We start from the raw sequence: 11,906 nt of genomic DNA, 5'->3' as shown, positions 1-11,906 counted from the left end.
TAGCTGGTGATGAATGGATTTGTTTTTCTTTCTTTGTTAGAAAAAGATGAATGGATTTCTAAATGGAGAAGAGGATGATGTTTCTAAAAAAAAAGGATAATGGGCCCAACCGCCACAAATGGAGGGCCTCCCGCGCCGACGCTGAACATGGGCCGGAACCTATACAGCAAGGCCAGCCCAGCCCACTAACTCTAGGGCCCAACGCGGAAAACACGAAATATCCAGGGGCCCGTGTGCAAAAAGGAAAACCCTATAATCCACCCACAAAACCTACGGGACTCCCCCGCGCCGCCGCCCCAGCCGCTCCTCCCCCCTTCCCTCCCCGCTGCTCGCCCAAGCCCCACCGCCCGCCGGCGCCGACGCCGCGACCTACCCCCTCCGGCAAGGTCAGTCCTCCTCCCCCACGCCCCTCCCCGCGAATCGCGGGTTCAGATCGGGCGCCCCGCCGCAGGGACGGAGATCTCACGGATTGTTTGTTTGGTGGCTGGTTGGTTCCGCAGATGAACAAGGAGAGGCTCATGAAGATGGCCGGCGCCGTCCGCACCGGCGGCAAGGGCACCGTGCGCCGGTAGGTCCTCCGCCTCGATTGGCTGGCGCGACCGATCTGTGGAAAAGGTTGGGATTTCAAGTGCTAATCTGCCTCCGTTGGGCTGGGGTCTGGTGCAGGAAGAAGAAGGCGGTGCACAAGACGGCGACCACGGACGACAAGCGGCTGCAGAGCACGCTCAAGAGGGTGGGCGTCAACACCATCCCCGCCATCGAGGAGGTCAACATCTTCAAGGACGACCTCGTCATCCAGTTCCTCAACCCCAAAGGTGCGCCCTTTCGGTGCTCTCCTAGTTGTATGCTCGCTGCTTGCTTCTGCTTATCGTGTGGAGGTGCAGATGGGGATTACTGACTTGTTTGTCTTCTGTCGATGCAGTGCAAGCGTCCATCGCCGCAAACACATGGGTGGTCAGTGGGACTCCCCAGACCAAGAGTATGGATCCATCCCACTTCTCTATCATTTGGTCATGATGATGATGCAAGTTGTAACATTCATAGATTGGATTTATGGATGCATCGCTTTAATGCAACAGCTAACCCTCATTTGCATCCATTCAAGCGAGATCCACTGATTGTTATTCCTTAATTGTCCTAGTCAATCTGAACATTTTTATAACATCTCTCCATGCACCCGATTAGTCTTGTAACCATGAAGCCATGCACTTTAGTTTGCCCATTCATGACATGCCTGCTGTTAAAACTTGTGTTCACCCTAATAATATGTTGCTGCCTTTGAATTACTGTTTCTCTGGCACTTTTGTTTTGTATTCATTCTATTGTGTTTACTTATTATTATATTCATGGTTTTGACTTGACAGAGCTACAAGATGTTCTTCCTTCGATCATCAACCAATTGGGTATGCGACACTCCTTCTGACCTAGTTACACCATCCAATTACTAGTTTAGTTTAATAATCTTTTAAGTTGATTTATAGAAAGTCTGTGCTGGTGCTTTGGCTTCAAGTATTTGACTTCCAATTTATTATATGTCAGAGTGGGTATGCTACTCTGTGTGACATAGTGAGACCATCCAATAAATAGCTTAGCTTAATAATCTGAAAGTTGATTTATAATTCTGTACTGGCAATTGGGCTTAACATTTATGACCTCTGTTTTATTACTTGTTGAGAGACTCACATTACCTGTTGCCTTTTATGTTGCTGCATTCTTACACCATACTTTTCCTTCCTGTACTCGTGTCACTTAACGCAAGTCGGCTGCTAGTTTTTTTATGCTGGTCATTGGGTGATTAATAGTCATTCTCTAGCTTTGACACATGGATGCTTGTTCAGTTCCTGTTACGTTTCATAAGGCTATATACTAGGTAGCATAAGACTATGCACTAGTTTATGAAAGCACCAGTATGGTTATAAATTCTGCCTCTTTGTTCCAGGCCCTGACAACATGGAGCACCTGAAGAGGATTGCTGAGGAGATGCAGAAGCAGGTGGCTGCTGCAGGCGCCATCCAGCCCAAGGAGGAGAACGACGACGACGTTCCGGAGCTCGTTCCCGGTGAGACCTTTGAGGAGGTAGCCCAGGAGACAAAAGCCTGATCTCATAGACTCCGCCCCACCAATAGCGAAGCGTTACTTGACCTGAATTGCTATGTGGTCATGGTTTTCTATGACGGCCCTGTTTTGCTCCCTCTCCTAGGCCTTCTGTATTTGCTGCAGTTGGAAACTTTTAGTTTCTCCCGAGTTTTTATCCGAGTTATGAATGCTGAGTTGCCAGTGGATTCCTTTTTAGCTGCTTTTTGATGATGATTGCATACCGCTTTTTAGTTGATTGGTTCACAATATACCTGAGCTCCAGCCTTTGGTGAGTTTTGCTCTAGTGTGTGGTCTCCTTGACATTAGGCGTGCTCAGATTGCTTTCAGATTCTCCTTAGCTTGATATCAAAGATGTTCCTACTGTATAAGATCTGATTGTCATGATGCCAATGGATTCCTCTTATCTGCTTTTGATGATGACACCCTGCTGGTTGGTTCACTCGCAATCTAACAATACTGAAACTTGGCCTAGCTCAACAAAGCCTGAAATTCGGATGCATGTAGCAGCATTTTGAAGTCTTTTGTTATTGATGAAAAGTTGCATTACCATGTCTGTATTTGTTCTACTGAAACCTACATTCTGATCTGATCAATGTAGGCGCATTCTGGTTGCTTGTTGCACATAGAAGTTTGCCTCGAATAGGGGAGAGTCAGATTTTGACTGATCATTCTATCTTGCGCTCTCTTGGCCACGGTCCCTATATATTTCTTCCTGGCCCCTCAATCCCTTAGTTACCAAGCGAGCAAGTGAGCATGATCTCGAATTCTTCTCGAAATCTAGTCTGAAAATCTAGGTCGTTGCTCATTCTGGTAATGTCTACCGTATGCCCTACCCTGGGGATTGTACTGTACAACTTAGGACCTCATCCCTCGGATTGATTGTAGTTCTGTCACTACTGTTAACACTGAGCTTCAGGATCTGTTTTCATCTTGCCATTACAGCTGACGGCACACGCTGTTTTCATCTTGCCAACATGCATGTGCTGATGAAATAACCTCTCTGTATATGTTACCTCTTGGGCTTATATGTTGGTTGTCACTTTCACCAATAGCATACCCGCTGGACTCTATTTCATGACCACTGGCTCTCTGCATCCGTCTCCACGTCCAACTGAGCTCAAGGATGTATTGAAAGCTTCCTCAATCTATTGAGCTCATTGGCGTCCTCTTTCATGGAAGGCCATCACACATATCTAGGCATTTCTTAGCTAGGTCCGCAATTCCTCTCAACAATGCCATGCTTTCTTTCTTGGCCTTTCACGTGGCTCGCCAGCATTGCATATAGATTGTTCTCTTTTGTAGCGGATAGGAAAGTCACCGACAATAATCCTTTTGTCGATTAACTTGCATGTATTCAGGATCAAGATATCCACAATTACCCTGAACCATAGTGACAAACTGCTCTTTGTCAGATGGGGCTAGTATGGAGGCTCCAAAGTCCGACACTTTGGCCATGTAGTTATCATCAAGAAAGATGTTGGAAGTGTTCACATCGCCATGAATTATTGGGGGAGATCACATCGCCATGAATTATTGGGGGAGATGCATAGGAATGCAGGAAGCTGAGTCTTTTCGTTTGCTTCATGAGCAATTCTTAAGAGGGTCCTGAAGGAGATTTGCAGCGCTTGGTTCTTGACATGAATAAGCTCAAATAGGATACCACTTTGAACAAACTCATATCATATACTAGACTTGGAACTTCCACCTCAAGGCAGCAACCCAAAAGCTTAACGATATTCTTGTGATTGAATTGGGACAAAATGAGCATCTCTTGCCCAAATTCCTTTTGCCTCTCGTCAACTAATCCACATCTTTTAATTGCAACATGCATGTTACTATTTGTTATCCCTTTATAGACCGTCCCATGCCCCCCTTTTCCAAGTATTCTGCTATTGTCAAAGTTGTCGGTTGCATGTATGAGTTCAACTTCTGAAAATACACTGAAAGAAAGACCTTTCTCTAGTTTCATCCTATAAAACAAAAGCACCTCAGTGCTGAGGAAAATAGTACTCCTTAACTTTGTTCAATCTTGCCTTTTGGACTATCGTTTGTCCCCATATTAGAATGATCATGACTATAACCATTAGACCAAATAATCCAATTGTAATTCCTATTCGAGGGTTCAATGGCAACAACTACGGCTCCAGGGCGCTGCTCCTTAGGGCCGCCTGCCCGAAGACTTTCCGGTTGTTATCGACAAGGTTAAACCTGCACGAAGACATTAAACTTTGTGATTGCCATTGGTTTCGCTTTGCCTCAAGGGTATCTAGAATTCCTAGTTTTCTATTTTAGGAGGACTTGTATTTTATACACCCGTGCTTTGTGGCCTTATTTTGTTGTTTTGAAGTTTCGCTCCTGAAATCGAGCACTAAACAGACTTACATGGTCGCCTCTCAAGCCTCCCAATCATGAGCGACGCCGGAGCCGATAGGAACAACCGTTTTTGTGCTATGGCATCAATGGACATTGACGGTAAAATGGGTGTCATTAGTAATCTTCAAGCGCAAATGTCAAATTTCAGCTCCCATAGGTCCGCGGACATATGTCTGGATGACGATGCGTTGAGCCTTAAAGAGGGCAAGTGACAAATTGTATCTCTCATATGTTTGCGGAGTTGTATGCGGATAGCAAAGATTTGTGCAACATTCCAAATTGGTCAGCCGCATGCATATAATTGGGTGGAGGGGGAGGGGTCAGGATTTTCGATATGGGTATGTGGAGTATTTTTATTTTTATTTTTGCACAAAGATGTAAGACATAAAAATTTGATAGCAAAACTATGAAATTATTCTTCTTTGTAGCAGCAATATCTCCAATAATTTAGCTACATGGAAAGAACAGGGAGAATTATAATATAACCCTATGATCACCCCATTTTGAAAGAGAAATGATGACGTCTTCCTTTACTTGCACGAATATATATTTTTTGCGGGGTTACTTGCACGAATAAATTAGCCTAGCTAAAAAAAATTAACCAAGCAATTATTTACCTATTGTTCTCCAAATCAGATACTCCCTCTGTAAAGAAATATAAGAGCGTTTAGATCATTACTTTAGTTATCTAAACACTCTTACATTTGTTTAGAGGGAGTACAAATTAAGAAATGAAAATAATAATCTGTTATCACTGATCACAAAGAGACGATGGGCGGAACTGTGCATGCAACAGTTGGCTTACTGCAGAGAACGGCAACCACGCCGGATCATGCGGTGGTTGCTTCCGATGGCGATGCGGGCATGCGGCGACGCGAGTACTATATCTCGCTTTCAGCGAGGATATCATTCGTCTCGCCTGAATGGTCCGCGCATAAGGGCCGGCCCGTTAGCGCGACTGCTGAGTCACTTGTTCTACGTACTGGTTTCACCCAGACTCAAAAAAAAAAAAAACGTACTGGTTTCACCCATCTTTATCTCTTTCATTTTTTTAATAATTTTTCTTTTTTCCTTCATCAGTTTTATGTTTTTTCCTCGTTTTGTTCATTTCTTTCACAATATTTACCGATTTTTTTACTTTTCTTTCCTTCTTGCTTTCTTTTTCTACTTTTTAGTTTTCCTTTGTTTCTTTTTTAGTTTTACTAGTAATAATGTACGTGCAATGCATATTTATATTAGGTAGGACATTAGTTGCACGTTATATTAGGTAAGATATATCTGTTACACGTTGGTATTTGGTAAGATATCAATTACTTTTTCACGGGAATGGTAAGATATTAATTACATGGCAGATTTCAAGGAATAGCGTTGAGTCAAAACGTATTTATAATCAATGGTAATGATGGGTACTTAGAGCGTTAAATGTGTTTGGTGCTCAACATTACAGCGATTTAAACCGCTAGATAACATGATTTAACGGTCGAGATGGTTTGGATCTGCCCATTTGGGTCTTTTTATATTGATATAGATATACATTTTTCAAACACATGATTAATATTTTTAACAACTTATATTTTATGATGTAGTTTTTTTTAATTCCGAGCACATTTCGAATTTTCAATGATTTTTAGATTCCGCTGCACCAATTGTGAAAATTATTTGACCTGTCATTTTGGCTTCCTATGACAGGCCCCGTTTCTCCCAAGTTTTGCATTGCAGTGCAACGCTTACAGCATCATGTTCTCATGATGTACTTCACATGATTCGGTGTCAAACAAAAAGCATCCGATGCACATGTAATTCAAAACATGGGGAGTATTCGCGTGATTCAAGTGGTGGAAGATATAAGAGGGAATCCAAGATAGGAGAGTAGCCTACTGGAATAAAATCAATGAAGCTCCTTTTCAGCGGCAGGACCAAACTATAGTTCGTTTTACGCGAAAGGGATCGAATAACTATACACGATCGACCGAGTAAATACTCGGTCGATGCCATCATGCAATTCAAAAAGGGAAAATTTTGTTTTTGCCACTCTAGATTTTGCCAATTTTCCTTATGCCACTCTAGATTTTGACATTTCACTGTTGCCACTCTTAGCTTTTGAGAGTTATCACAATTGCCATTCCGTGGCAAAAGCAGTATAATTTTATTTCATTTTTGCCACTCTTAGCTTTTGAAATGTATCACAATCGCCACTCCAAAATTTTTGCTTTTGCCACCGGAACGGCAATTCAGATAATTGTCAAAAACTAAGAGTGGCAAAAGTGAAATGTCAAAATTTGCATAAGGAAAATTGGCAAAATCTATCTAGAGTGGCAAAAACAAAATTTTCCCATTCAAAAAACAGAGACAATTGCACCCCATAACCAAAATGACATTCTTAGCAAGATAGCAAGAATAGCTTTTAATCGAGAAGATTGTATAAGCAGGATCACCGGAGATCAAAACTGAAAGCCTGAAACCACTGGGCTGAAAAAAGAATCTAAACTGAACCGAGTGTGCGCGCTCCCAGATTTTTATCTGATTCTGAATGATGTGTCATTTTTCATGTTTGCAGTTAAGTGCAACGCTTACAATCAAGATGCTCCTACTATTCAGCATGATTTCACATGAATCCTTGTGACAAATGTGTTTGAATTGTATTGAACCATCCGGTAACATGATCATGCCATTCAAAACTTGGCCAGTATTTGCGCCAGTCAAGATAACAGGAGCTCCTTTTTTGGCAAAATGAACTGAAACATTAAGGAAAGAGTGATGAAAATTCGAAAAGCAGAGACGATTACGCCCCATGACCAAAAGAAGAACAAACTCTTCAAGCAGGAACAGATCTAAACTGGACTGATCAACAGAGGAATCGAAACTGAAACCAATGTGCTGATCAACTAAGCAGATGCCAAGAATAGCTTTCAATAGAGAAGATTCAGGAAACAGAGGCAATTGTTGCCCCCCATCATAACGAAAAGAGCAAATTCCTCAAGCGGGATAGCAAGATTAGCTTTGAACCGACAAGATTGTATAAGCAGGATCATTCACCTCACCGAGATCAAAACTGGAATGATCAACATAGATAGGAATCGAAACTGAAACCAATGTGCTGATAAACTAAGATTTAACTCAGACATCTGTACGGTAGTTCTCACTGCCGATTTGGGCGCTGCAAAATCTCGAGTCAAGACGAGCAAAAGAACTGAAAAAGAAACAAAAATCTTGGCATTATCAGGCCTCTGCTATCTTGATCGATCGGCCCATGGGATTGATTAGCAGCCCGTCAGCAAGCACGGCGTTTCTTGGCTTCGCCAGGGGCACGCGAAGCTTGCTCTTGGGGGCGATTCTTGGACTTGGCCGGTGTCGACTCGGCTCAGGGCGCCTGTTGTTGGGGCCTCTGGCTCTGGGCGGCTGTGGAGGGATGGTGGTTGGGCGCGACGCGGACGTCGGTGACGGGGACGCGGACGATCTTGCCGGCGAACATGGCGTGGAGGTCGGCGGCGTACTTGACGCTGCAGTGGTAGGCGTCGGAGGAGGAGACGACCCTGGCGGGCAGCCAGATGAGGAGGCAGCACCTGCCGGTCCCGTCGGCGATCACCACGTAGTAGCGCGTGCGCACGTACACGGCCGTCCCGCACGCCAGCCGCCGCGCCGGGTGCACGCTCTCGGCCGCGCGGCCCGGGGCCGCCTCCGCCTCCGCCTCCGCGGCCGGGCGCTGCGCCGTCTTCTTGGGCGGCCCGGCGGCCCTCGCCGCCGACGCCGACGCCGACGACGACGCCGGGGGCTGCGGCGGCCTCGGCCTGGCCGCGGTCGAAGGCGTCGGGCGAGGGGGCACCTTCTTGGAGAGCGCGGGGAGGCAGGGCGCGGACACCGGACGGGCGATCTTCTTGGTCGGCGGCGGAGAGAGGGAGGTGGTGGGGGGCAAAGACGGCCTCTTTACGCCGCCAGCGGGCGCGGCGGAGGCGGAGGAGGGCCTGGCGCTGCCGGCGGGGAACTGCGGCGGCATTGCTCGGTGGGTCGGTCGATCGATTCCGCTTCTGGTCTAGGGTTTAGGGGCGGCGGATCGATTGGGCGCGACGGCGGGGGGTTTGGGGATTGGATATGGTGGCGGCCGCCAAGAGTTGGAGGCGGTGTCGGATTGTGTTACGTTGTGCCGTTTTGAGGCCTCTTTTCCCCTGTTTTGGGAGCGCCCGATGGGTCACGTGCTCTCTGTGTGTGCACGCCAAAAGATTTGAACCGCTACTGGTTTCTGAAAACAGAGCATGAGGGGAAGCCCCATGAGCCGTCGGATCGCAATCCGATGGCCCATCCACTTACCGTCGAGATCCCGTGATTCCTCCCGGAAGGAGAAAGAAATGCTTGCGAACCATATCTCCGTCACATTCCCCGCGCCTCCTTGCCAGGAGGAGGAAGAAACGCTTGCGAACCGTGTCTCCGTTACGTTCCCCGTTATGGTATGTCGGCGTCTCGGAGATACCGACCATCGTCTAAAAGAGGCATGTCGTGTCACCGGGTTTCTTATAGAGCACGAATAAACACGGGAAGCCCAACTGGCAGCTGCCGAGCCGTCGGTTCGTAATCCGATGGCCCACACACCCGCTTTCCGTCGAGGTTTCTCTCACACCCTCGTCCGGAGGAAAACAAAACTCCCGCGAACCCTCTGTGGCTAGCACCCGGGTACCTGTGCACCTGGGCCTGAGCGGCTGGCCAGTGGTCGTAGACTCCTGGAACACTCCCAACGTACACGGCATAGTAGTCCTTCGCCATCTCTGATCTATGTACCTGCATCGTGAGTTAATGAATTGAACGATAATATGCAACATAATGTACTTAAGAAAACAAGGAGGCATAATTAGCAAAATACAAGCAACCAATAGTAAACATAAACGACAAAGTTCCTCATACCCAAACTAATTAACTAGAGCGATCTACGCTAGATCAGGACCACGGTTTAGTTACATCACATAGTTTCGCCATGCATAAATTCAAAGTTTTGCCATAGAAAGACAGTAGTGACACATTCTCATCAACAATCAGTCCTTCATGTCGGCGGTCCAATCTTCATAGTCAGGGAGTAAGCACCCGAGCTTCTTGAAAGGCTTCAGGTCCAGACGCTGAGCGAGTAGCAGTGCTCGGACATCTTCCCGCGTGATTGGCCCATGGTAGAACATCCCTGTTGGTTCGAGGACCCGCTTCATGATCACTTGGGCAAATTCACACTGTACGTGATAAAACTCAGCTCTGATTTGATGATCCGGTGTCCTTCCTATGCTTGTGGCCCAGCTGACAATCTCGGCATCGTTGGTAGTAGGTGACATGCGAAGACATTGATTATCCCTTCTGTACTCAAGCAGGTGATGCATGAGGTAGAATCCATCAGCCATACTAGTGCGTGGTTGCTGGATGCAGTAGAAGTCGGTCTTATGACCGAAAGCCAGCCCGCGATTCCTGTACTTTTTCACCTTGATATATCCACCAGACAGGCTGAAGGTTAACATGGCACTATCGAGAACACTCTTTATGTCCTTGTAATCCTTTTTCCTGAGGTTCTTCGATGAGTTCAAGTACATCGCATGGGAGTATTCTGGGATAGAACAATGAGGATGCCCCCCCCCCCGCTGCGCAAATTAAGTACACCTCAAATTAGCCTCCATGCTTACAAAGGAATGATTAACACTTACAAAAGGATATGTGCGAATGAGGCAAGAGAATCACTTCCTTGTCCTTATTAGCGATCATGAATTCGCCGAGGTACTTGCTCGCATAGTCGCGGTGCTCTTTGCAAACTGCCAAGAAACTCTCGTGCATATAGAATGGGTCCGCGACGCAGATATATTTGATGTTCTCGACCCTGATGAAGTAGTTCAGATACAGCGCATACATGCGGATGAACTGGAAATCCAGCTTGGTCATGTGGAACATGTCATAGATGTAGTCAAATCGCAGGATGTACTTATTCGCGGGCCATCTCTCGACGTACAACTTCCCACCCGACACCTGAGCCACGTAAAGCAGGTATCCTGGTTTTTCTGCGACCAGAAGGCTTTTCTCTCTGGCCAGTACTTCTTCATGCAGTCTCCTTAGATCATTGTTCAGTAGGTGCTGTAGCACTTCGGCAGGTAGAATCGGCTCGCTGGCGACATGGAAGCGCTTCGCACCTTGGACAGGTATTCTGTCTACCACCCGAGGCTTCAGAGGCGGCTGGCTGCTTGAAGCAGCTCTGGTGCCTTTAGGGCATTTCTTGTCCGGTCTCCTCCTTTGCTTCTTGGTGGGTGGAGGAGGAACAAGAACCTATTGTGCAACTTCTTTAGGAGCATGTTCTCCATATGTGGTATCTGCCTCAACCTCTCATCGTTGATGTTGGCGGTTTCCCTGAGGATGCATCCAAGTTGATTGCCCACGAGCGCGCTTCCTCCGGCGCCGTTGGCTCTAACTTCTTGGGGTGCATTTCCGTGGCCACAATTTGTCCGATGCCAAGCTCGTTTCGTCTTCGTGTCCTCTTCTTCTTCGTTGCTTTACCGGCTACGATAACATCGTTGCCGGTCTCGGGGGTGGTGTCGGTCCCGGTGCCAGTGCCGGTGTCGGCGTCGGTGCCACTGCCGCCACCATGCAACCCCATCTGGTGTTCACCCAGGTAATCAAAATAGTGATTTGCTGCCTCGATGGGGTCTTCGAGGCGTGCAGAAGCACCCGCAACTTCGGCATCGGTAGACATGTTTCCTATTCAACTATTGTAAATAAAAGATATAATGAAAAGAAAAAAGGGGGCCTATATTTGGTCGAAATGTTGATTCATTCCCCTTCTGGCAAATCCCGGGTACTCCATATGTCCTAGTTTCTAGCACAAGTCATGCCGAAAATCACGGAAATTTTCGGCATGACCTTTGCTAAAAAGTGGACATATGGAGCGCCTAAAATTTGTCGCAACGGAAATGAATCAACATTCCGGCAAAACATAGGCCACTCGGATAATTTTCGACATTCAACCAACATTGCAAAACCAACATATAACATCAATGACATATATCATTCAAGCAAAAGCATGCTTGTACTTAAATGCACAAAAATGACAAAAATAGCTACAAACTTGCTATCTCTCTCTCTCTCTCTACTGTTTTTGCTAACTTGCTCAAAATTTTGCTAACTTTGCTACTATTTTTTTAATTTGCTACTATTTTTTTATTTGCTACTGTTTTTATACCTAATTTTTTGCTACTGTTTTTCTAAACTTTGCTATTGCTACTGTTTTTATACCTATTCGCTAATCAGCTACTGCCCTAATTTGCTAAGAAAAGTAGATAACTTTTCTAACTTTGCTAATTGTTTTTGCTAAATTTGCTAACTTGCCCTAAAAGCCCTAAACACAGAGAGAGGAGGGCAGGGGAGAGGAGATGGAGAGGAGGGCAGGGAGAGGAGAGGCTTACGGCGAGGGAGCTCAGGCTCGGGCG

The 11,906-nt window shown here is 46.2% G+C and overlaps 1 protein-coding gene across 1 annotated transcript; it reads left to right on the top strand.

Annotated features, from left to right (window-relative positions):
- The first annotated feature begins 250 nt into the window (after positions 1-250).
- On the top strand, positions 251-2,345 carry LOC123087593 (nascent polypeptide-associated complex subunit beta). The gene is made up of 6 exons (XM_044509635.1): positions 251-386; positions 501-568; positions 667-815; positions 923-979; positions 1,365-1,403; positions 1,940-2,345. Exons 2-6 carry the CDS (start codon positions 501-503, stop codon positions 2,098-2,100), a joined length of 474 nt encoding a protein of 157 aa, XP_044365570.1. The 5' UTR covers positions 251-386; the 3' UTR covers positions 2,101-2,345.
- The last annotated feature ends 9,561 nt before the right edge of the window (positions 2,346-11,906 follow it).

The sequence above is a fragment of the Triticum aestivum genome, chromosome 4A (assembly GCF_018294505.1).
Source record: "Triticum aestivum cultivar Chinese Spring chromosome 4A, IWGSC CS RefSeq v2.1, whole genome shotgun sequence".
Classification (NCBI taxonomy): Eukaryota; Viridiplantae; Streptophyta; class Magnoliopsida; order Poales; family Poaceae; genus Triticum; species Triticum aestivum.
The sequence above is the reverse complement of the archived record's forward strand: the minus strand, read 5'-3'. Positions and strand labels throughout refer to the sequence as shown.